At 32.8% G+C, this 27471-nt stretch overlaps 1 protein-coding gene across 4 annotated transcripts in view; it reads right to left on the reverse strand.

Annotated features, from left to right (window-relative positions):
* Positions 1 to 27471, reverse strand: part of LOC143085270 (uncharacterized) — a 49942-nt gene that overhangs the window by 13833 nt on the left and 8638 nt on the right. For 2 of the 4 annotated variants that reach the window (XM_076261527.1, XM_076261545.1), the window contains exons 4-6: positions 26874 to 27000; positions 20433 to 20702; positions 882 to 6189 (exon numbers count right to left, since the gene is read on the reverse strand). In XM_076261527.1, the coding sequence (XP_076117642.1) occupies positions 5971 to 6189; positions 20433 to 20702; positions 26874 to 27000 (616 nt within the window). In that variant the 3' untranslated portion in view covers positions 882 to 5970. Of the gene's footprint in view, positions 1 to 881; positions 6190 to 17091; positions 17194 to 20432; positions 20703 to 26873; positions 27001 to 27471 lie in introns of those variants that run through there. The other 2 variants (XR_012981291.1, XM_076261536.1) reach the window with 2 other exon arrangements.

Below are 27471 nucleotides of genomic sequence, written 5' to 3' on the forward strand. Positions count from 1 at the left end.
ATTGAAACCAAATTTGATACATTATTACCAGTCATTCAAAAATTCAAGCATGATGGTCGTAACTTAAAATGTGTGATGGTCGTAACTTAAAATATGTGATGGTCGTAACTTAAAATGTGTGATGGTCGTAACTTAAAATATGTGATGGTCGTAACTTAAAATGTGTGATGGTCGTAACTTCAATCATAGTATTTTGGATGATGGTCGTAACCGACTCAAGCACTTTTAAAGATGACCGTAAGTTAACTTGCTTGTTTATCTTTTAAAACAAAAAAAGTTATGTATAGCTGTCGTAAGGAAAAATGAGTTTAAAATCCGGAAATTAAGCAACTATCCGAAATCTCAACTTCAATTTACTTAAAAAGAAGCACATGAAGGCATATTTTTATTAAATATTCAAATTTATCAAGTATCAAAATAACCTATATGCAAATTGTCATCAAAATTTCAATATAGAATCAAAACTGTATCGTATGCCCTTAAAGGTAACTGTTACGCGAGTATTTAGACGAACTTTTAAGGAAGTATTTTAAATTACTGTGCACGTAACCATGTTAATACACTCACTGAATCACGATGAGTTGAAGCAAAAAGTTCTATGTTTCAATATTATCTTGGCTACACGGTACTCGTACATGTATTTGATTCCATTCTTAAGTTGTTCAGTGTGTAGAGCGGATAGCGTAGATTAGGTAATCTCCTACATTCGAAGCTAACACAAGGTTCTTTTCTAACCCGTGGATTCAGAATTACAACCCATGACAAGAAATCCTCGCTCAAAACTACTGTGGGCATTCTACGGTATCCTTCAGAAGTTACCAATTTGATTTCATTCAACAAATTAATTTATGACCTACATGTAGGTAAAGGTGAGAACACAGTTTATTTATAAATATAATCTTTATTTCAAAATTACACCCATAAGGATCGGGCAATGCAATCAAACAATTATGCAATACAATGTAATATAATGTAATGCAACACAATATATAGAACAATGGAACATATTTTAAGAGTTCAATTATAAATTTATGTAAAATATGCCATCATACGCTTGTCTGACATGGTTCTGACCCATCAGTTCTATAGTAATGAAGACTCCAATATGAAAAACAAGTTCATGGATGGGGTTTAGACTGAGTTTTAGTTAATCAAATGCATCATGGTATTGAAATAATGGTACATAGTCTTGAATAACGCAATGATATGTTATTGTTACAATGCAAAAAGAAATGAAATTCGTCATCTAGGACTCCACTTTTTTACATAATCTTTGTGCTCTTGGGATATGTTTCTGTACCTTCCAAATTCAATGCCAAAATCATTGCAATTTAAATGTTCCTTAGACTGACAATTCGATTTTAATTTCCCTTAAAGAAGACATTATTGTTCAATAAACTCAATGTAACTTTTTTCCTTTGTTATACTGGTTATTTCAAGCATATCTATCAAGTTTGGACATAATCAGTTCAATAGTTTGAGAAAAATCTAGTATAATGAAAGACGACATCTACAGCGGTTCGAGCAAAATTTCTTTGACAAATCCAAACCAAGCCGCATCAAGATAGAATAAAGTGTGGACCAATAAATGACCAAATATCTATCTTATATGCCTACAAACAGTTTAATATGATACACAAGATGATTTTAGGAAGATAAATACCACTAATGAACCTCTTTGTCTTCTTTAAAAGGTCTCTTTTGGACAATTTATACCTCTTATTTCCTCAAATTTCAACTTTTCAGGCCAATAAATAAAAATAATAGGGTAACTTTCACTCATTTATGGTAGAAATGTTATAAGAAATGAGTAATTGAAGCATTTTAGCAGAGTGAACAATCCATATAAATGTTTACCGTCTCCAAGGAGGTTTCAATAAGTCCTTACGTAAAAATTAAATTTACGCCGCGTTCCAGACGTCGACATCAAAGGTTTCTCTTTTAGTGAATAATTTGTCGTTACAGCATTAAAAATAATTACATGTACTTATAACTATATATTTATTTAAGTATTTCCTAGGATAATGTTCTATCATAGCAGAATATAAGAGATAAGGAGACACCCATCCCCCCCCCCCCCCCAAAAAAAAAGACTATCAACTGAATATCATGGTAATCCTATTTCTATTTCAAGACAATTTTCACTCAGAATATTTCATTTTTTTGTAATATTTCACTTAAATAGCAAGAAATTTTAACTCATGAGATTACTCACAAGGTCAAAGGTGCATGTACAGCTTCCCATATTAGGTGTAATACCACCATTGATTTTCCCCTATTAGTCTTTGTTAAGTTTGCACTTTTCAAAAAAATGTGCAGAACATATCTTTGTTTCAAATAAAGAAATACTTGGCATGAGTAAATTTTTATCCTGTCCAGTACTATAGAAAAAAAATCACATAACATTTCATTGCATATAAGAAAATAACCATCATTGGAATTTAACCAATCAAATGTCTCCCCTTATTTTATTTGTGTACAAGGTTTAGTCACCATGTAACCTCAAGATTACAAAATTTTCTATAGAAAATGTATTCAATTTTTGATGAAATCAAGCAAAATTTAATTTTGGACCCCGATTTGGACCAACTTGAAAACTGGGCCAATAATCAAAAATCTAAGTACATTTTTAGATTCAGCATATCAAAGAACCCCAAGGATTCAATTTTTGTTAAAATCAAACTAAGTTTAATTCTGGACCCTTTGGACCTTAATGTAGACCAATTTGAAAACAGGACCAACAAGAATGTGTCCAAAGTACACGGATGCCCCACTCAATCATTTTCCATGTTCCAGGAACTGTGAAATAGGGTAAAAATCTAATATGGCATTAAAATTAGAAAGATTATACTATAGGGAACATGTGTACTAAGTTTCAAGTTGATTTGACTTCAATTTCATCGATAAACTACCTTGACCAAAAACTTTAACCTGAAACTCTTATTCTGATGGATCCTAAATAGTTTGGGCCATCACCGCCAAAATAAATCCCAACCTTCCTTTTTTTGAAATGGAACCTTGAGGTACAATTTCAGAAAGATCCTTACACTTACACACAATTTATTGTCTTGAAACTAGAACTAGAGGCTCTCAAGAGCCTGTGTCGCTCACCTGTTACTGTATTTACTGAGGTCGGCCATCTTGGTTTGTAGGCGGGGTCATTAGACACTTTTTTAAAATAGATACCCTAGTAATGATTGTGGCCAAGTTTGGTTAAATTTGGCCCATAGTTTTAGAAAAGAAGATTTTTGTACAAGTTACAAAAATGACGAAAAGTTGTTCAATATTGACTATAAAGGACAATAACTCCTTAAGGGGTTCTCTGACAATTTTGGTCATTTGACTTATTTGTAGATCTTACTTTGCTGAACATTATTGCTGTTTACAGTTTATCTCTATCTATAATAGTCTTCAAGATAATAACCAAAAACTGCAAAATTTCCTTAAAATTACCAATTTTAGGGCAGCAACCCAACAAAGGGTTGTAGGATTTATCTGAAAATTTGTGATGGGATAGATCTTACTCTGATGGCCATTTAAATCTTGAAAGATTTGCCCTAAATGTCTTAGTTTCAAAGATATAAGGCAAAAACTGCATTTTACCACTATGTTCTAATTTTGGTCATCGGACACATTTTTTAAACTCACAATTATGATTGTGGCCAAGTTAGTTTAAATTTGGCCCAGTAGTTTCAGAGAAGAAGATTTTTGTACAAGTTACAAATAAAGGGCTGCGCTTAAGCGCATGATACGCCCGTTGTTTGAAAGACGACGGGCGTATAAAAATGGCAAAAAAGACTACAATGACAATGAGGAGCAGCAAGAAGATAACAGGGAAAGTGAAGATGGTGAAAGTGACTCTACTGAAAGCTATGATCTAAATGAGGAAGTAGGTGATGAAAGTAAGGATTTCATTGATGATGAAGATAAAGATTTCATTGGTGATGAGGAGGCCTCTTCTGAGAATGAAAATGAGGATTTTTCTGATGATGAGGACAGTGATTACAGTGAAGAAGAGACTGATGATTAAACCTAGTTCAGCTTTTCAATATTTAGCATAAAAAACAAATATCATTAACATTGGCATATAACATAGAAGTCTTCAATGCAATATAAGGAAAGTGATATATGATTATGGGTTTTAGTAATTCTATGGCTGATTTCCAAATTTTATAGTAGTTTGAAAGAAGGTAATTTTCTTGGGGTATATTGCTCATAGTTAGATTCTGTTGAACACAGTAAGGAATCCATACTTAATTATACAAAAATGTATGCAAAAGTTGTTCAAATGGTGCTTAATATGGTGGATAATGATTATTACCTTTTTATTGTTTAGAATATTCACAAGATGATTATATTGATAAATGTTTAGGAGACTTGATTTCCTTATTTTTTTCATAAAATGACACCCTTTAACATTTAAGGAATATTTAGTCACATGTTAGGATTTTCATGTTGTCACTTGTTCACTTATTATGTGCTATTGTAGACTAGTTATGTTTTATAACATTCTTTATTGCGCTCAACCCTTCCACCAAACCGAACTCTATAAAAAAGCTGCAATGCTAAGGTATCATTTGTGATTTCAATTGCAACCAATTTTAACAAGAGTAAAACATCCTATATGCAAAAACAGTATTTGATTTTTATCCATAGCTTAGATAGTAAAAATGTTATCATAAAATGATATATGCCTCAGGGAACAGTGAGTATCTCAGGGACTGCTAATGTGCTCTCATCCTTGCAACCATTCAATAATAGTACAAACGTATGACATTCATGGAACCTATTTTTTACAAGAAATTTAATGTTTTAAATTGAACTAAAGATTTTACAAATTTTATGTTTTCATCAGATTTTATTAAGTATTATTTGTTACATCAATAGATATAAACAATTCACCAAAGTTTCATGGACATTGGTGAAAGCCTTTTTGAGTTATTGTCCGAAGTGTTAAAAATCCCCCTTTTTTTTATGAATAAAGCCCCATAAATCCAAAACTTAAAATCTGAAATTTATAAAAATTGAAAGGGAGCTTACATCAATAGATATAAACAATTCAACAAAGTTTCATGGACATTGGTGAAAGCCTTTTCGAGTTATTGTCCGAAGTGTTAAAAATCCTCCTTTTTTTTATGAATAAAGCCCCATTAATCCAAAACTTAAAATCTGAAATTTATAAAAATTGAAAGGGAGCTTACATCAATAGATATAAACAATTCACCAAAGTTTCATGGACATTGGTGAAAGCCTTTTTGAGTTATTGTCCGAAGTGTTGAAAATCCAAAACTTAAAATCTGAAATTAAAAAAAACCGAAAGGGAGCTTACGTCAATAGATATAAACAATTCACTTAAGTTTCATGGAAATTGGTGAAAGTGTTTTTGAGTTATTGTCCGAAGTGTGGACGACATACGGACAGACGGACGGACGGACAACGGTATACCATAATACGTCCCGTCTAAAAGACGGGCGTATAAAAATGAAGACATCTTTTGTTTCTTAAGGATCAGTTTTATGGAATAGACCAAAATGTGTAACATGCAAAACAGTTTAAACTTTGAAGAAAATTATCAATTATAAACACTTGTCACAGTCCTGATAAGCTCCAAAATGCTAGTAAGTGGTTTTAGAATGAATTATTTAGATTTCTCAATACTATCTTTTTATTATGTGAATCTCTTTTACTGCTTTATTTTTATTTACTATTAATGATATATTGAACTATAAAATTGTCAATTGACTGTGTGTAAACATCTGTTTTTGCTTGCATTGTATATGAGGGCCCAAGTGTTATTGTGACTATCTGTGTCAATCCTCTTTAAATAATTAATTATTATTATTTTTATAACTGTTGATGCAATTTCATGTTTCCTACAATTTTCCATTACTTTAAACATATTGTAGTTTGATCTTGAACTAACCTCTCTAATATTAAATATAGGTATAACCTATTCATACAACTTTCACTCTAACTGCTTCCTGTGTCATTATCATCTGGTTCAGAGTAAATCTCTGGTATATTATTCAGTATCATAAAAACCCTCATCAGTTCATTTCTTTCAGCCTGATTTAAAAAATCATAAAAAAAGCTAACATAAATTTGAGCTTTATCTTCTGGGTCCAAAGGTTCATTCCTTTCAATCTTCTCATAATGACTTCTTGATATGACCAACATGGTGATTGACACCTGAAATGAAGCAAATATTTAGAACATGAATAACTAGAAACTAGAGGCTCTAAAGAGCCTGTGTCGCTCACCTTGGTCTTGTGCATATTAAACAATGGACACGGATAAATTCATGACATAATTGTGTTTTGGTGATAGTGATGTGTTTGTAGATCTTACTTTACTGAACATTCTTGTTGCTACAATTATCTCTATCTATAATGAACTTGGCCCAGTAATTACAGTGGAAAATATTTTCTAAAAATTAACAAAAATTTATGAAAAATGTTAAAAATTAACTATAAAGGGCAATAACTCCTTAAGGGGTCAATTGACTATTTTGGTCATGTAAACTTATTTGTAGATCTTATTTTGCTGAACGTTATTGCTGTATACAGTGTATCTCTATCTATAATAATATTCAAGATAATAACAAAAAACAGCAAAATTTCCTTAAAATTACCAATTCAGGACAGTAACCTAACAACGGGTTATCTGATCCATGTGAAAACATCAGGGCAGATAGATCTTGACCTGATAAACAATTAAACCCTGTCAGATTTTCTCTTAATGCTTTGGTTTTTGAGTTATAAGCCAAAAACTGCATTTTACCCCTATGTTCTCTTATTAGCCGTGGCAGCCATTTCGGTTGATTGGCCATGTCACGTCACACATTTTTTAAACAAGTTACCCCAATGATGACTGTGGTCAAGTTTAGTTTAATTTGGCCCAGTAGTTTCAGAGAAGAAGATTTTTGTAAAAGATTACTAAGATTTACGAAAAAATGGTTAAAAATTGACTATAAAGGGCAATAACTCCTTCAGGGGTCAACTGACCATTTTGGTCATGTTGACTTATTTGTAAATCTTACTTTGCTGAACATTATTGCTGTTTACAGTTTATCTCTATCTATAATAATATTCAAGATAATAACCAAAAACAGCAAAATTTCCTTAAAATTACCAATTCAGGGGCAGCAACCCAACAACAGGTTGTCCGATTCATCTGAAAATTTCAGGACAGATAGATCTTGACCTGATAAACACTTTTACCGATGTCAGATTTGCTCTAAATGGTTTGGTTTTTGAGTTATAAGCCAAAAACTGCATTTTACCCCTATTTTCTATTTTTAGCCATGGCGGCCATCTTGGATGGTTGACCGGGTCACGCCACACATTTTTAAACAAGATATCCCAAATATGATTGTGGCCAAGTTTGGATTAATTTGGCCCAGTAGTTTCAGAGGAGAAGATTTTTGTAAAAGATTACTAAGATTTAGGAACTAGAGGCTCTAAAGAGCCTGTGTCGCTCACCTTGGTCTATGTGAATATTAAAAAAAGGACACAGATGGATTCATGACAAAATTTTGTTTTGTTGATGGTGATGTGTATGTACATCTTACTTTACTGAACATTCTTGCGGCTAACAATTATTTTTATCTATATTGAACTTGGCCCAGAAGTTTCAGTGGAAAATGTTACTGTGGATTCATTTATTTTCGTGGGTATCAATTTTCGTGGATAGAGAAAAAAAGGCATTTCGTGGTATACGTAAATTCGTGGATCGCTGATTACAACAACAAAAAATTAGATACGTAATTCGTGGATTTCTTTTTGATTTATGAGATCATATAACCTCCTTGGTTTGATCAATAATAAAACAAGGAATTCATTGAAAAAGTTTTGAATTGTCAAAATCCTCGCTTGGTCATTCTAGTTTAAAGTGTTCATTGATAACTTCGATTACAATAATGGACAGCGACAACTAATTATTTGTTTGTTTTACAATTAATAAATTCTTGTCTGAATTCTATAAGGCATTCAAAACTTTATGATTGAAAGCTCATTTCCCTAATCACGATATAATAAATAGTGATATAAGTATAAGGTGTGAAAATAAATGTTCCTGTCATAAACAATATTACCTACGGGCAATATACCCGTACTTAATCCTATTGATTTTTAATCACTGGTAAACCAAACTATGACACGGTAATTAACAACTTGCAGTTATTTTCCATGAACAGTTTTAATCAATTTCAAAAAGTAAATCATCACTGATATTCGATATATTTATTATAGATTTAATCAAAATACTTGTATCTTCTTTCAATAAAAAAACACGTGTTATGTTACAATGTTTATCGCTAATCAACACTATACTAGAACTGCTTAACATAACCGGAAATAAACATCCGACTCCATACACATTTCTCGGGATTATTCTTCGTTGAATTCTTAAATTCGTGGTTCGCTGTGACCCACGAAACCCACGAAAATTGGTATACCACGAATAAAAATGAATCCACAGTAGTAAAAATTTACAAGTTTTATGAAAATTGTTAAAAATTGACTATAAAGGGCAATAACTCCTAAAGGGGTCAACTGACCATTTTGGTCATGTTGACTTATTTGTAAATCTTACTATGCTGAACATTATTGCAGTTTACAGTTTATCTCTATCTATAATAATATTCAAGGTAATAACCAAAAACAGCAACATTTCCTTAAAATTACCAATTCAGGGGCAGCAACCCAACAACGGGTTGTCTGATTCATCTGAAAATTTCAGGGCAGGTATATCTTGACCTGATTAACAATTTAACTCCGTGTCAGATTTGCTTTAAATGCTTTGGTTTTTGAGTTATGAGCCAAAAACTGCATTTTACCGCTATGTTCTATTTTTAGCCATGGCGGCCATCTTGGTTGGTTAGCTGGGTCACCGGACACAATTTTTAAACTAAATACCCTAATAATGATTTTGGCCATGTTTGGTTAAATTTGGCCCAGTAGTTTCAGAGGAGAATATTTTTGTAAAAGATAACTAAGATTTACGGAAAATGGTTAAAAATTTACCATAAAGGGCCATAACTCCTAAAGGGGTCACCTGACCACTTTGGTCATGTTGACTTATTTGTAAATCTTACTTTGCTGAACATTTTTGCTGCTTACAGTTTATCTCTATCTATAATAATATTCATGATAATAACCAAAAACAGCAAAATTTCCTTAAAATAACCAATTCAGAGGCAGCAACCTAACAATCGGTTGTCTGATTCATCTTTGGGCCAGGTGAGCTAAAAATTGACTTTGAAGGGCAATAAACTCCTAAACAGGTCAACTGACCATATTGGTCGTGTTGACTCATTTGTAAACCTTACTTTGCTGAACATTATTGCTGTTTACTGTTTATCTCTATCAATAATATTCAAGATAACAACCAAAAACAGCAAAATTTCCTTAAAATTACCAATTCAGAGGCAGCAACCCAACAACGGGTTGTTCGATTCATCTGAAATTTTATATATCTTGACCTGATTAACAATTTAACTCCGTGTCAGATTTGCTTTAAATGCTTTGGTTTTTGAGTTATGAGCCAAAAACTGCATTTTACCGCTATGTTCTATTTTTAGCCATGGCGGCCATCTTGGTTGGTTAGCTGGGTCACCGGACACAATTTTTAAACAAGATACCCTAATGATGATTGTGGCCAAGTTTGGTTTAATTTGGCCCATTAGTTTCAGAGGAGAAGATTTTTGTAAAAGTTAACGACGACGGACGCAAAGTGATGAGAATAGCTCACTTGGCCCTTTGGGATCCTAGTAACAAAACCATCCTTACTATGTGGTATCATTGGAAACTAGAGGCTCTAAAGAGCCTGTGTCGCTCACCTTGGTCTATGTGAATATTAAACAAAGGAAGCAGATGGATTCGTGACAAAATTGTGTTTTGGTGATGTGATGTGTTTGTACATCTTACTTTACTAAACAGTCTTGCTGCTTACAATTATCTATATCTATAATAAACTTGGCTTAGTAGTTTCAGTGGAAAATGTTAATAAAAATTTACAAATTTTATGAAAATTGTTAACTAGAGGCTCTAAAGAGCCTGTGTCGCTCACCTTGGTCTATGTGAATATTAAACAATGGACACAGATGGATTCATGACAAAATTATGTTTTGGTGATGGTGATGTGTTTGTAGATCTTACTTTACTAAACATTCTTGCTGCTTACAATTATCTCTATCTATAACAGTACTTTCTGTGGAAAATGTTATTGAAAATCTTCAAATTTTAAGAAAAATGGTTAAAAATTGACTATAAAGGGCAATAACTCCTAAAGAGGTCAACTGACCATTTTGGTCATGTTGACTTATTTGTAGATCTTACTTTGCTGAACATTATTGCTGTTTACAGTTTATCTCTATCTATAATAATATTCAAGATAATAACCAAAAACAGCAAAACTGGCCATGTTTGGTTAAATTTGGCCCAGTAGTTTCAGAGGAGAATATTTTTGTAAAAGATAACTAAGATTTACGGAAAATGGTTAAAAATTTACCATAAAGGGCCATAACTCCTAAAGGGGTCACCTGACCACTTTGGTCATGTTGACTTATTTGTAAATCTTACTTTGCTGAACATTTTTGCTGCTTACAGTTTATCTCTATCTATAATAATATTCATGATAATAACCAAAAACAGCAAAATTTCCTTAAAATAACCAATTCAGAGGCAGCAACCTAACAATCGGTTGTCTGATTCATCTGAAAATTTCAGGGCAGATAGATCTTGACCTGATAAATCATTTAACCTATGTCAAATTTGCTCTAAATGCTTTGGTTTTTGAATTATAAGCTAAAAACTGCATTTTACCCCTATGTTCTATTTTTAGCCATGGCGGCCATCTTGGTTGGTTAGCGGGTCACGGGACACAATTTTTGAATTAAATACCTTAATGATGATTTTGGCCATGTTTGGTTAAATTTGGCCCAGTAGTTTCAGAGGAGAAGATTTTTGTAAAAGATAACTAAGATTTACGGAAAATGGTTAAAAATTGACTATAAAGGGCCATAACTCCTAAAGGGGTCAACTGACCATTTCGGTCATGTTGACTTATTTGTAAATCTTACTTTGCTGAACATTTTTGCTGTTTACAGTTCATCTCTATCTATAATAATATTCAAGATAATAACCAAAAACAGCAAAATTTCCTAAAAATTACTAATTCAGGGGCAGCAACCCAATAACGGGTCGTCTGATTCATCTGAAAATTTCAGGGCAGGTAGATCTTGACCTGTTAAACAGTTTAACTTAATGTCAGATTTGCTAAAAATGTTTTGGTTTTTGAGTTAAAAGCCAAAAACTGCATTTTACCCCTATGGTCTATTTTTAGACATGGCGGCCATCTTGGATGGTTGGCCAGGTCACCGGACACATTTTTAAACTAGATACCCGAATGATGATTGTGGCCAAGATTGGTTTGATTTGGCCCAGTAGTTTCAGAGAAGATTTTTGTAAAAGTTAACAACGCTGGACGCCAGACGACGGACGCCAAGTGATGGGAAAAGCTCACTTGGCCCTTTGGGCCAGGTGAGCTAAAAATTGACTTTGAAGGGCAATAAACTCCTAAACAGGTCAACTGACCATATTGGTCGTGTTGACTCATTTGTAAACCTTACTTTGCTGAACATTATTGCTGTTTACTGTTTATCTCTATCTTATCTATTTGAGTTATAAGCCAAAAACTGCATTTTACCCCTATGTTCTATTTTTAGCCATGGCGGCCATCTTGGTTGGTTGGGCAGGGCACCGGACACATTTTTTAAACTAGATACCCCAATAATGATTATGGCCAAGTTTAGTTAAATTTGGCCTAGTAGTTTCAGAGGAGAAGATTTTTCTAAAAGATTACTAAGATTTACGAACAAGAGGCTCTCAAGAGCCTGAATCGCTCACCTGGTAAACAATGCCTTCGGCCATGTTTTTTGACGAAATAGAAAATAAAACACAAACTTTATTTTAAATACCCTACTGATCATTCAAATGAAGTTTGGTTGAATTTGGTTGAGTAGTTTTAGAGGAGAAGATTTTTTAAAGTATGCAAATATGATGAACAAATTGTGAAAAATTGTCATTAAAGGACAATAACCCCTTAAGGGGTCAATTGACAATTTTGGTCATATTAACTTATTTGTAGATCTTACTTTGCTGATAATTTTTGCTGTTTACAGTTTATCTTTATCTATAATAATATTCAAGATAATGACCAAAAACTGCAAAATTTCCTTAAAATTACCAATTAAGTGACAGCAACCGAACAATGGGTTGTTTGATTCATCTGAAAATTTCAGGGCTGATAGATCTTGACCTAATGAACATTTTTACCCCATGTCAGATTTACTCTAAATGCTTTCGTTTTTGAGATATAAGCCAAAAACTGCATTTGACCCCTATGTTCTATTTAAAGTAAGGGCGGCCATGTTTTTTGACGGATCGAAAATTGAAGCACACACTTTGTGCAGGATAATCTAAGGAACTATCATGCTAAGTTTCATCCAAATTCATTCAGTAGTTTCAGAGGAGAAGATTTTTTAAAGTTAGCAAATATGATGAACAAATTGTGAAAAATTGTCATTAAAGGACATTTACCCCTTAAGGGGTCAATTGACAAATTTGGTCATATTAATCTATTTGTAGATCTTACTTTGCTGATCATTTTTGCTGTTTACAGTTTATCTTCATCTATAATAATATTCAAGATAATGACCAAAAACTGCAAAATTTCCTTAAAATTACCAATTAAGTGGCAGCAACCCAACAATGGTTTGTTTGATTCATCTGAAAATTTCTGGGCTGATAGATCTTGACCTAATGAACATTTTTACCCCATGTCAGATTTGCTCTAAATGCTTCCGTTTTTGAGATATAAGCCAACCAGATGCTCCGCAGGGCGTAGCTTTATACGACCGCAGAGGTTGAACCCTGAACGGTTGGGGCAAGTATGGACACAACATTCAAGCTGGATTCAGCTCTAAATTTGGATTGTGATTAAATAGTTGACACAGCATAGGTTTCTGACACAGAATGAATGTGTTCTAATGAACTTAAAATTTTTGTTTTCTCTTAGAGCAATTCACTATGCTGTTGAATATTAATCCTCTCAAAAAAATGTTTGAAGAAATTTTCTTTTTTATTTATGAAATTTCAAATGAGAAAAATTGAACCCAATTTTTTTAATCACATCCCCCTTTCCCTTATTCCAAAACTAATCTCAATTAAAATTTCTAATGGAGTTTGCAACAATAACTACTCATTTAAATACATCATAAAATATTAAGATGTAAAAAAACTGCTTGTTATCACTGAATGGTAAAGATTATTTTAATTTATCAGTTGGTAGTAAAAAGTGAATATACATTGTATATTGTATATAACAAAGATTTAAGTTGATTCTGGACAAAGAAAGATAACTCCAATTAAAAAAAAATCTTGCTATTGCACAATATTTTGCAATTAGATATTTCTTGCTTACTATTCTGGACAAAGAAAGATAACTCTAATTAAAAAAAAATTTGCTATTTCACAATATTGTGCAATTAGATATTTCTTGCCATTGCGCAATACTGTGCAATTGAAAAGACTTGCTATTGCACAATACTTAATATAATAATTTTAGATCCTGATTTGGACCAACTTGAAAACTGGGCCCATAATAAACAAGAACCATAACTCCTGAACGGTAAAAGTCAAAATCGTCATTATTGAACTTGACCTCCATTTTGTCATCAGTAACAGCATATTAAAATTTCGGAAGCTTTGGTAGAACAGTTCATGCATAAATGCACGGACACGACTGGAAACTCCATTTTTCAATCTTTCAAGAACCATAACTCCTGAACGGTAAAAGTCAAATTCGTCATTATTGAACTTGACCTCCATTCTTTCATAAGTAACAACATATTAAAATTTGGGAAGCTTTCGTAGAACAGTTCATGCGTAAATGCACGGACAACTCCATTTTTCAATCTTTCAAGAACCATAACTCCTGAACGGTAAAAGTCAAAATCGCCATTATTGAACTTGACCTTCGAATAGTTGTCAGTAATAACATATTAAAATTTTAAAAGCTTTGGTTGAACGGTTCATGAGTTAATGCACGGACAACATTTGATTGCCGCCCGCCCGCCCGCCCGCCCGCCCGCCGTACATCCCCAAATCAATAACCGACATTTTTGTCACAAAAATCCGGTTAAAAATCTAAGTACATTTTTGGATTCAGCATATCAAAGAACCCCAAGATTTCAATTTTTGTTAAAATCATACTAAGTTTAATTTTGGACCCTTTGGACTTTAGTGTAGACCAATTTGAAAACAGGACCAAAAATGAAGAATCTACATACACAGTTAGATTTGGTATATCAAAGAACCCCATTTATTCAATTTTTGATGAAGTCAAACAAAGTTTAATTTTGGACCCCGATTTGGACCAACTTGAAAACTGGGCCAATAATCAAGAATCTAAGTACATTTTTAGATTCAGCATATCAAAGAACCTAACTGATTCATTTTTTGTCAAAATCAAACTAAGTTTAATTTTGGACCCTTTGGACCTTAATGTAGACCAATTTGAAAACGGGACCAAAAGTTAAGAATCTACATACACAGTTATGACAGTTAGATTCGGCATATCAAAGAACCCCAATTATTCAATTTTGATGAAATCAAACAAAGTTTAATTTTGGACCCTTTGGGCCCCTTATTCTGTTGGGACCAAAACTCCCAAAATCAATACCAACCTTCCTTTTATGGTCATAAACCTTGTGTTTAAATTTCATAGATTTCTATTTACTTATACTAACGTTATGGTGCGAAAACCAAGAAAAATGCTTATTTGGGTCCCTTTTTGGCCCCTAATTCCTAAACTGTTGGGACCTAAACTCCCATAATCAATACCAACCTTCCTTTTGTAGTCATTAACATTGTGTTTAAATTTCATTGATTTCTATTTACTTAAACTAAAGTTATTGTGCGAAAACCAAGAATAATGCTTATTTGGGCCCTTTTTTGGCCCCTTATTCCTAAACTGTTGAAACCAAAACTCCCAAAATCAATCCCAACCGTTCTTTTGTGGTCATAAACCTTGTGTCAAAATTTCATAGATTTCTATTAACTTAAACTGAAGTTATAGTGCGAAAACCAAGAAAATGCTTATTTGGGCCCTTTTTGGCCCCTAATTCCTAAAATGTTGGGACCAAAACTCCCAAAATCAATACCAACCTTCCTTTTGTGGTCATAAACCTTGTGTTAAAATTTCATAGATTTCCATTCACTCTTACTAAAGTTAGAGTGCGAAAACTAAAAGTATTCGGACGCCGACGACGACGCCGACGACGACGCCAACGTGATAGCAATATACGACGAAAAATTTTTCAAATTTTGCGGTCGTATAAAAACTGCATTTGACCTCTATGTTCTATTTTAAGTAACGGCTGCCATGTTTTTTGACGGATCAAAAATCGAAGCACACACTTTGTGCAGGATAATCTAAGGAACAATCATTTGAAGTTTCATTCAAATCCATTCAGTAGTTTCAGAGGAGAAGATGTTTGAAAAATTGTTAAAGACGACGACGACGACGACGACGACGACGGACGCCAAGTGATGAGAAAAGCTCACATGGCCTTTTAGGTCAGGTGAGCTAAAAATGGTTAAAAATTGACTATAAAGGGCAATAACTCCTAAAGTGGTCAACTGACCATTTTGGTCATGTTGACTTATTTGTAGATCTTACTTTGCTGAACATTTTTGCTGTTTACAGTTTATCTCTATCTATAATAATATTCAAGATAATAACCAAAAACAGCAAAATTTCCTTAAAATTACCATTTCAGGGGCAGCAACCCAACAACGAAATGTCCGATTCATCTGAAAATTTCAGGGCAGATAGACCTTGACCTGATGAACAATATTACTTCGTGTCAGATTTGCTCTAAATGCTTTTGTTTTTGAGTTATAAGCCAAAATCTACATTTGACCCATATGTTCTATTTATAGCCGTGGCGGCCATCTTGGTTGGTTGGCAGGGTCACACCACACATTTTTTAAACTAGATACCCCAATGATGATTGTGGCCAAGTTTGGATTAATTTGGCCCAGTAGTTTCAGAGGAGAAGATTTTTGTAAAAGATTACTAAGATTTACGAAAAATGGTTAAAAATTGACTATAAAGGGCAATAACTCCTAAAGGGGTCAATTGACCATTTCGGTCATGTTGACTTATTTGTAAATCTTACTATGCTTAACATCATTGCTGTTTACAGTTTATCTCTATCTATAATAATATTCAAGATAATAACCAAAAACAGTGAAATTTCCTTAAAATTATCATTTTAGGGGTTTTTGAGTTATAAGCCAAAAACTGCATTTTACCCCTATGTTCTATTTTTAGCCATGGCGGCCATCTTGGTTGGTTGGCCGGGTCACCGAACACATTTTTTAAACTAGATACCCTAATGATGATTGTGACCAACTTTGGTTAAATTTGGCCCAGTAGTTTCAGAGGAGAAGATTTTTGTAAAAGTTAACGACGACGGACGACGGACGCCAAGTGATGAGAAAAGCTTACTTGGCCCTATGGGCCAGGTGAGCCAAAAAGGTTATTTGGAAGGAGTTTTTTATGTGTACACTTGAACAACACTCACAGACAGTATAAAATTCAAAGGACTCAATGTTAAGTTTATGAGTGAAAGGTTAAGTTAACACATCAATAAATTCTATGAAAATAAACCTTTATTGCTAGTAATTCAAATAAAATGACAAAAAATTTCAGATAAAAAATTTCATCTATTTTGGCTCTGTTCATGTTATAGGAAGTCATGCTAAAAAATGTTTGGCGCACAAACGCAGTGCATATATGTGGTGTAATAAGAAGTGACAAAACAAAGCCATGTTCTAATTCCAATAAAACATTGGGTTCATGTACTTGAGGTCACAATTTCATTTGCAATGTAAGTTGTGTTTAGAATTAGAATGGAGCTCAAAATGGACACTTTTGTGGGGTTGTTGGTTATGAAATTCAATCAAATTTTTAATCATGTTTAAAAAGTAAGTCTATTTGCATGATTTGTATTATTGCACTTACAAGTTGTAAAACAGTTGTTTTTCCAGGACTTTATTGCATCATCAAATCGAAATGGCTGCCTATCGGGTGAGGGAAAATTCATGCACATTCTCAGGTTGTGTTCTGCAATTGTGTAAAGTTTCATCAATATTGATCAAGACGTCAAAGGGGAGTTGCGCTTACAATACCTGTTACCACATATATATTGCAATATTAAATTAATTTAAATCAATTATCTCCCTTTAAATATTTCGGACCAGAATTATTTTCCTTCATGCACATCCTCAGGTTGTGTACTGCAACTGTCAGACTGTGTAAAGTTTTATCATCATCTGTCCATTTGTTTAGAAGTTGTGCTTACAAGAAATATGGACAGACAGATTATAATTAGAAAGATCATATCATAGGGAACATGTGTACTAAGTTTCAAGTTGATTGGACTTCAACTTCATCAAAAACTACCTAGATAAAAAAAAATAACCTGACGGACGAAAGGACAAACAACGGACGCACAGACTGAAAAACATAATGCCCATAAATGGGACATAAAAAGTCCTGAATTTTCCTATTTTAACTGAAATAATTCTAACACAAAGGCTCAATATGAAGATATTTAAAACTATTATGCCTACCAATGTCAAAATGAGCAGAGCATGAAATAAAAGAATTATTTCTTAATATCATATATTTGTAAACAAAATCAGTGCACAGTTTATTCTGAATTATATTTATGAAATAAGTAATTTTTGAAAGCTACATGCACTTTCATGCAGAGGGAATTGAAAATTTTGGTAACTCACAACCTGGGATGTCTCTGTAAAGGAGATATGTAGATAAGCTTTGGTTCATTAAAAAGACATCATAAGCTTGAAGGGTGAATGGTATCTTTTCTATAATCCACTAATATCCAATAATAGACAAAAATAAAGGGGCAAAAATCTGTCTCCATTCCAAAACTATCAACAATAACACACAAAATAAGAGAAAAAAAAATAGAGGCTCTAGAGAGCCTGTGTCTCTCACCTGCATCTTCAAAAATAGCCATTTTTTGGTAAAATTCATCATGAAAGAGCAATGACTCTATAAAGAGTTAACTGACAATTTCAGTAATGTTGACATATTTGTAGATATTGTCCTGCTGATCATTTTTGGTTTTTGAGAGTTTCTATCTACATTTGTATCTTGTAAACTTTTCAAGATAATAGATAAAAACTAAAACAAATGGTAAAATATCTTTAAAGGGAAATAACTCCAATAATGAGTCGACTAAAGATTTCAGCCATGATGGCTTATTTGTAGATCTTGTCTTGCTGATAATTTTTTCTATATAAAGTTTCTATCTATCTATTATACATGTTATAGCTTTCAAAATAGTCATGATAATAGGCAAGAATGCAAAAAATTGGGAAAAATCGTCATTAAAGGGCAATTACTCCAATAAGGATTCGTCTGATGATTTCAGCCAGGTTTGACTTATTTGTAGATCTTGTCTTGATAATTTTTCTTAATAAAAATTTTTCTGTTTCTGTTAAAGTTTTTAAAATAATAGAAAAACAAGAATGTGTCCAAAGTACACGGATGCCCCACTCACACTATCATTTTCCATGTTCAATGGACCATGAAATTGGATAAAAAATATAATTAGGCATTAAAATTAGAAAGATAATATCATAGGGAACATGTGTACTAAGTTTCAAGTTGATTGGACTTCAACTTCATCAAAAACTACCTTGACCAAAAACTTTAACCTGAAACATGCACTTTCATTTTCTATGTTCAGTGGACAGTGAAATTGGGGTCAAAAGTTTAATTTGGCTTTAAAATTAGAAAGATCATATCATAAGGAACATGTGTACTAAGTTTCAAGTTGATTGGACTTCAACTTCATCAAAAACTACCTTGACCAAAAACTTTAACCTGAAAAACTTTAACCTGAAACATGCACTTTCATTTTCTATGTTCAGTGGACCGTGAAATTGGGGTCAAAAGTTTAATTTGGCTTTAAAATTAGAAAGATCATATCATAAGGAACATGTGTACTAAGTTTCAAGTTGATTGGACTTCAACTTCATCAAAAACTACCTTGACCAAAAACTTTAACCTGAAAAACTTTAACCTGAAACATGCACTTTCATTTTCTATGTTCAGTGGACCATGAAATTGGGGTCAAAAGTTTAATTTGGCTTTAAAATTAGAAAGATCATATCATAAGGAACATGTGTACTAAGTTTCAAGTTGATTGGACTTCAACTTCATCAAAAACTACCTTGACCAAAAACTTTAACCTGAAAAACTTTAACCTGAAACATGCACTTTCATTTTCTATGTTCAGTGGACCGTGAAATTGGGGTCAAAAGTTTAATTTGGCTTTAAAATTAGAAAGATCATATCATAAGGAACATATGTACTAAGTTTCAAGTTGATTGGACTTCAACTTCATCAAAAACTACCTTGACCAAAAACTTTAACCTGAAGCGGGACAGACGGACGAACGAACGAACGAACGAACAGACGGACGGACGAACGAACGAACGGATGCACAGACCAGAAAACATAATGCCCCTCTACTATCGTAGGTGGGGCATAAAAAGATAAAAAAAGATAAAATTTGACATTTAAGGGCTAAAACTCCTATAAGAAGTCATCTGACAGTTTTGACTTAAATGGACCAGGTAGATCTCAACATTCTCAACATTTTCAGATTTTCTCTTTTCATAGCAGTTTTCAAGATAATAGACATAACTTGCATGTTACCCCTATGTTCTATTTTTAGCCATGTAGCCATGTTTGTTGACAGGCAGAGTCATTAGACATAGTTTTTTAAACAAGATACCCTAATGATGATTGTGGCCAAGTTTCGTTAAATTTGGCCCAGTAATTTCAGAGGAGATGATGTCTCACACTCAATTTATTGTCAGGAAACCAGAAAATCCTTGTTTTTGGATATTAATTCAAGACAGTTTGGGCCATAACTCCCAAAATCAATCCCAACCTTCCTTTAAAGATGTGGAACCTTATGGTACAATTTCATAGAGATCCATATACAAATACACAAGTTATTGTCCTGAAACAAGAATGCTGGTTTTTGGCCCCTTTTTGACCCCTTATTCCTAATCAGTAAGGACAATAACTCCCAAAATCCCAAAATTCCTTTTGTGGTATGGAACCTTGTGGTAGAATTTCATATAGATCCATACACTTTCACTCAAGTTATTGTCTGAAAACCAAATGTCTTCGGAAGACGACAACTTCGCCATACCATACGGTTGTCAAAATTTTGCAGTCATATAATTAGTGGAAGGCTTTAACCAGAATCATTAAATACATTTTTTTCAGAAAATATATATATATACGATATTTACCCCTGTTCCATCAACAATCATACCCGGCATGTAATATTCTGAGCAATTACTAAATCTTTTTTTTTGAATTGAATGCAGATCTAATAGTAATTCGCCAGCATGTTGCCCTTTCACTTTATCAGCTAAAGTGCTTGTTCCATTTCTTTGCCGTCTTCTAGTTGGTGGGGAACTGTTGGTTGAGTCAGACTGTGATCCTGAACTCAAACTTCTCTTCATCCTTTTTGGTGGGGCAGATTTGCATATTTCGTCTGTATCAATATCTCGTTTCACCTTAAATTTAACGAAAAAGTACTTCAATCAAGAAAAAAATTTGCTTCGCCGAGCGCAGCTGGAAACGACCGCAGAGGTCCAATCCTGAAAAGTTTGGGCAAAAAAGGACACAATATTCAAGCTTGATACAGGTCTAAGTTTGGATTTTAATTAAATATTTGACACATAATGGTTTTCTGTCACATAATGGTTTTCTGTCACAGAATAAATGTAGTCAAAGAACATGAAGTTGGTTAAATGATTTGAATTTATTTTCAATTGAAGATTTCATGCTGTTGTGCAATACAATGTGCTGTTGCAAAATACACTGTTCTGTTGTGCAATACTTACTATATCTGTTTTAGACTATAGACAAAGAAATAGCAAATTAAATTGTGAGAAAAACCTAAGATTTGAAAAAAAAAATTAAAAAAAAAAAAATTGCCCCCCCTTCAAAAATTTGCCCCCCCCCCAATTTTCGTAAATCTTGAAGAAGAAAAAAATTTGCCCACCCCCCAATTTTTGAAATTTTGTAAAATGTGGTACAATGTTATAGTTATTGAACAAGCAAATCAGTATATGTGATTTAACCTGCACGGCTCGGGTGACCCTATATAACCCTAACGACGAAGGAGTTTGGGTTAAAGGGTCATCCCGACCGTGCAGGTTAAATAACATATACCGATTTGATTGGTCACTAACTGTTTTAACACATTACGTGAACAAATTTCCTGCGAAACTTCATTGTCTGCTTATCAAGAATAAAAAATGGACGTATTTTCCCCAGAGCTGTCGGACGACCATATATGTTATTGTCACAGTTCCTTTAAAAATTGGAGGACGACATGGATATAAAAATGTTAATATAGACAACGTTTTTGGAGATTTTCCATGTAATTTGATCAACGAGAATGCAGCAGCTGGTGATTTCATCGACAGTCAGTCAACATTTGATCTGATATTGGATATAGATTACTGGTTTTATGTACCTCCGGAAAATGGAGAGGATGTTCAAAGCATTCATGTAAGTCTTTTGGAAATAAACTGTCAAGTGGGAACGTGATAGAATATTGATGTAGGGTTCTTGCCAATCTTGGGGTGCTACGTTTGACAGCAAAAAAAGGGGGGGTCGTCTTTTGTTCGCAGGTTTCTGTATTATTAAGATACTGTATAAGCAAATGTATTAATTTTAAACATTAAATTAAGAATATTGTATCAAAATATTTGTACACAAGTGTTAGTGTACGTAAAAAAGGGGGAGGGGGTTGTCCGACTTATTTTTGCAGGTTTTTACATTATTTAAAAACAATCTGTAATAAAGGAAATTTACTTTTAGTGTTTATTATTTGTGGAACAAACGGTTATATTTGTTAAATTGTTCGCGCACTGAATATAGATGAAATATTTGCCACTGGACGTTATTCAAAAAACAAATGTTAAACCAATGAATTGTACTGTATAAGCAAAGAATTATTTTGAAGATGACATTAAGAATTATTGAATATTGTTACATTAAGGATGTTCTTAGGTGAAGTAAGGTAAAAATTAATAAATTAAGAAATAAAATTGATACTTTAAGCTGGTAGAGCCTCAATTAAGGATAAAGATAAGTTAAAAATATTGATAGGTTATGGACCTCCTTTTCGAGATATTTGAGATTTAAAATATGGCGGGAAAAGGCTGACTCGGACTTTTACCTTATATTTGCATTGGTATTATTTGGCTCTCAAAACAAAAGAAAGAAAATCAAAAATCTTCTAAAATTTTTGTAAATGACCTTTTATGAGAGCTCTATTAAGTCTAATATGAAAAAATAAATGGATGTTATGGGGCAAAATATTTAACATTGTATTGTATGGAAAAACACAAAGGAGTCCAAACGTTTGACACAAATTCCAAAACCTCACCTAAGTACATCCTTAATACAATTAATTGGATAGATAGTTTCATCAAAAATGTTTAATTTATATGCATGAATATATAAAATGAATTACAAGTAAGTGATATTAATAATTACATTTTATCTTTTTTATTTCAGGAAGAAAAACCGTTGGAAGAGGAACAAGATTCCAGGTTTTCAGAAATGACATCTCCAATCATGAAAAGAATAATCTTGAAATTCTACCTAAACAGAATAATTCTGAGAATAAAGGAATCAAAACCCACAGAAAAATCTTGTGGACTGCCAAGCAATAGTTCTTTCCAAAATTGTGTTTTCAATTTTGTATCAAAGCCGTGAACTTTTGAATTGTCAAATTCAATCGTTGTCTTAATTTTTTTGGCAGTACATGGGAATGTATATACGTATGATTACTGGGTTAATTTTCTGGATTTTTATAGGATATTTTTCTGGATTTTTATATTGTTGTCGAAGTACTTAATAACTTTTTGATACAGGACATTTTTTTCAAGAAATAGTTTGATCATTGATTTTCACATTGTCAAGTACTGAATTTTAAGTTTATGTGTTATTTTGAAATGACATTGAATGTTGTAAAAAAAAATAAAAAAATTGAGTAGACAAATTGCGTTTTTTTTTTAGTCGGGTAATGACCACCAGAACAGTGTTGATTTTAATGCTACTACATTTGTTATATATTGTCTCTTATTTTGATGTTTTACCAAGTACAGGTATGAAAGAGTATAGATACATTCATGCACTTGATAAATCTTACAAAATGGAGAATGGTAAATATCTGTAGTAGCAATGGAATCAACAGATAGAAATGACTTTTAACAAATAGGAGGGAAAATGCCTTTGCTTAAAGTACATTTGAACTGTGCAGTATAAATGCGGTAGTTAATGCACACCTGAGCTGTGCATTATCCAGATTATAGCACAGACAGATCAAAGAGATTTTGCCTATGTCATGTGTTAATTTAGAGATATCCATACAACTTTCACACAAGTTATTGTCTGAAAACTAGAAAAATGCTTGTATTTGGCCCCTTTTTGGCCCCTCATTCCTGAACGGTTTTGGTAATTACCCCAAAAACAATCCCAACCTTATAAGTTGTGGTATTGAACCTTGTGGTAAAATTCCAAAGCAATCAAAAAATTTATTCACAAGTTATTGTCCGGAAACCAGAAAAATGCTTGTTTTTGGCCCTTAATTCCCAAACGATTTGGACCATTACCCCCAAAAACAATCCCAACCTTCCTTTTCTGGTATTGAACCTTTTGATAAAGTTTCATAGTGATCCATACACTTAAACTAAAGTTATTGTCCGGAAACCAATCTGTCAACCGACAATGCCAACATGATAGCAATAAGCAAACGCATTCTTTTTGTGGAGTATAAAAATCATAAACATCTTTGAACATAATCAAATTGTAAAACAGTCTAGATATAGTCTCATTTTTTCGAATTGCACCAACCATGGCAATCAGTTTAAAAATTCTGTAAGCATTTCCATTTTCTTGAGTAGTTATTTTCATGATTTCCATGCAGAAACTTTTAGGGCAGGGGCTAAATTTGTTTTTAGATGATGAGTTCATCCTTCAAATCAATATTCAATATGATATTGTTCATCATGATTAACCCTGAATGAATATTTCAATGTTTTAGTATCATTTTTTACTGCTCATATTTTCCACCCCCTTTTTTTTAAACCTCCAGGTCTGCCAGAAAGGAGGTAGAAATAAAAACAAGAGGCTCTCAAGAGCCTGAATCGCTCACCTGAATTTTTTTGGTTTAATCTCTCATCAATGATTATTTTGGCTTTTCAATTTATTTAAATGTTCTTTGAATCGTCCTATTTTCTTCAAAAGCAAAAAAAAATCATTTTCTCCTATGTTCTATTTTAGCCATAGGAGCTATGTTTCTTGACATACAAGGAAATGAAATATAAAATTTATACTAGATACTCTGAAACTCTGAAACTCATTTAGCCTAAGTTTGGCTGAAATTGATACAGCAGTTTCATAAGAGAAGATTTTTTAAAGTAAGTCAACATGATGAACAAATTGTGAAAAAAGTCTTTAAAGGGCAATAACTCCTAAAGAGGTCAATTGACAATTTTGGTCAAATTGACTTATTTGTAGATCTTACTTTGCTGATCATATTTGCTGTTTACAGTTTATCTTTATCTATAATAATATTCAAGATAATGACCAAAAACTGCAAAATTTCCTTAAAATTACCAATTAAGTGGCAGCAACCCAACAATTGGATGTTTGATTCATCTGAAAATTTCAGGGCTGATAGATATTGACCTAATGAACATTTTTACTCCATGTCAGATTTGCTCTTAATGCTTTCGTTTTTGAGATATAAGCCAAAAACTGCGTTTGACCCCTATGTTCTATTTTAAGTAATGGCGGCCATGTTTTTTGACGGTTCAAAAATCAAAGAACACACTTTGTGCAGGATAATCTAAGGAACAACCATGCTAAGTTTTAACCAAATCCATTCAGTAGTTTCAGAGTAGAAGATTTTTTAAAGTTAGCAAATATGATGAACAAATTGTGAAAAATTGTCATTAAAGGACAATAACCCCTTAAGGGGTCAATTGATAATTTTGGTCATATTAACTTATTTGTAGATCTTACTTTGCTGATCTTTTTTGTTGTTTACAGTTTATCTTTATCTATAATAATATTCAAGATAATGACCAAAAACTGCAAAATTTCCTTAAAATTACCAATTAAGTGGCAGCAACCCAACAATGGTTTGTTTGATTCATCTGAAAATTTCAGAGCTGATAGATCTTGACCTAATGAACATTTTTACTCCATGTCAGATTTGCTCTAAATGCTTTCGTTTTTGAGATATAAGCCAAAAACTGCATTTGACCCCTATGTTCTATTTTAAGTAACGGCGGCCATGTTTTTTGACGGATCAAAAATCAAAGCACACACTTTGTGCAGGATAATCTAAGGAACAATCATGCTAAGTTTTAACCAAATCCATTCAGTAGTTTCAGAGGAGAAGATTTTTTAAAGTTAGCAAATATGATGAACAAATTGTGAAAAATTGTCATTAAAGGACAATAACCCCTTAAGGGGTCAATTGACAATTTTGGTCATATTAACTTATTTGTAGATCTTACTTTGCTGATCTTTTTTGCTGTTTACAGTTTATCTTTATCTATAATAATATTCAAGATAACGACCAAAAACTGCAAAATTTCCTTAAAATTACCAATTAAGTGGCAGCAACCCAACAATGGTTTGTTTGATTCATCTGAAAATTTCAGGGCTGATAGATCTTGACCTAATGAACATTTTTACTCCATGTCAGATTTGCTCTAAATGCTTTCGTTTTTGAGATATAAGCCAAAAACTGCATTTGACCCCTATGTTCTATTTTAAGTAACGGCGGCCATGTTTTTTGACGGATCAAAAATCAAAGAACACACTTTGTGCAGGATAATCTAAGGAACAATCATGCTAAGTTTTAACCAAATCCATTCAGTAGTTTCAGAGGAGAAGATTTTTTAAAGTTAGCAAATATGATGAACAAATTGTGAAAAATTGTCATTAAAGGACAATAACCCCTTAAGGGGTCAATTGACAATTTTGGTCATATTAACTTATTTGTAGATTTTACTTTGCTGATCTTTTTTGCTGTTTACAGTTTATCTATAATAATATTCAAGATAATGACCAAAAACTGCAAAATTTCCTTAAAATTACCAATTAAGTGGCAGCAACCCAACAATGGTTTGTTTGATTCATCTGAAAATTTCAGGGCTGATAGATCTTGACCTAATGAACATTTTTACTCCATGTCAGATTTGCTCTAAATGCTTTCGTTTTTGAGATATAAGCCAAAAACTGCATTTGACCCCTATGTTCTATTTTAAGTAACGGCGGCCATGTTTTTTGACGGATCAAAAATCGAAGCGCACATTTTGTGCAGGATATACTAAGGAACAATCATGTTAAGTTTCATTCAAATCCATTCAGTAGTTTCAGAGGAGAAGATGTTTGAAAAATTGTTAACGACGACAGACGACGACGATGACGACGACGTCGACGACGACGGACGCCAAGTGATGAGAAAAGCTCACATGGCCTTTTAGGCCAGGTGAGCTAATAAAAGATAACAAGAGTACATACACTGAAATGTCTCACCTGCTTGACTGATCATGGATTGAATCTAGTATGTTTAAAATTTATATAAGATAATACAAAGTTTTCAGAGTTACCATAAGAAATGTTTTGATAAGCATAATAAAATTTGTTACCTCTATTACAGCAAAAGCAGTTTCAGTTTCAATATCATCAATGCCACTTTTGAAAAATCTTAGGGCTGGTTTAGATGTAACTGTAATGCCTTTGAAATTTTTCCAAACAGATTTTTCAGGCTGATAGCTAAAACATAGAAACATTTATTTCAATTTTTACAGTGAAGCCTTAAAAGTGGAAAAAAATCTTACTACACATTGAAGAACACTTGCAACAACTCTCTGAGGGGTCAATAGACAGCCTGTTGCAAGACATTTCTGTCCCAATCAAACATAATCTAAATTTTCTGCCTTTTATTTAAGTTGTTCAACCTTGCCAAACCTACCTCTTGTAATAATTATTATTTTGTTTTTGTCCTTTATATGCATGAAATAATTGCCACTAGAGGTTAAGGAAGCAACAATCAATCAATTAAAATGAAAACTTTTAATATGGAACTTTATTTAAATACAACATATCAAAATTTTAAAGCATTGGTCAAAAGGTCAATAACAATGTTAGAGTAGATTTTATTCTTTACTTCCTCCCTGACCGGGGCTGGAACCTGTACTTAACTTCTATGGCAACATAGCATTCTGAAAATTAATTTATACAGAA

This window comes from Mytilus galloprovincialis, chromosome 1 (assembly GCF_965363235.1).
Source record: "Mytilus galloprovincialis chromosome 1, xbMytGall1.hap1.1, whole genome shotgun sequence".
Classification (NCBI taxonomy): Eukaryota; Metazoa; Mollusca; class Bivalvia; order Mytilida; family Mytilidae; genus Mytilus; species Mytilus galloprovincialis.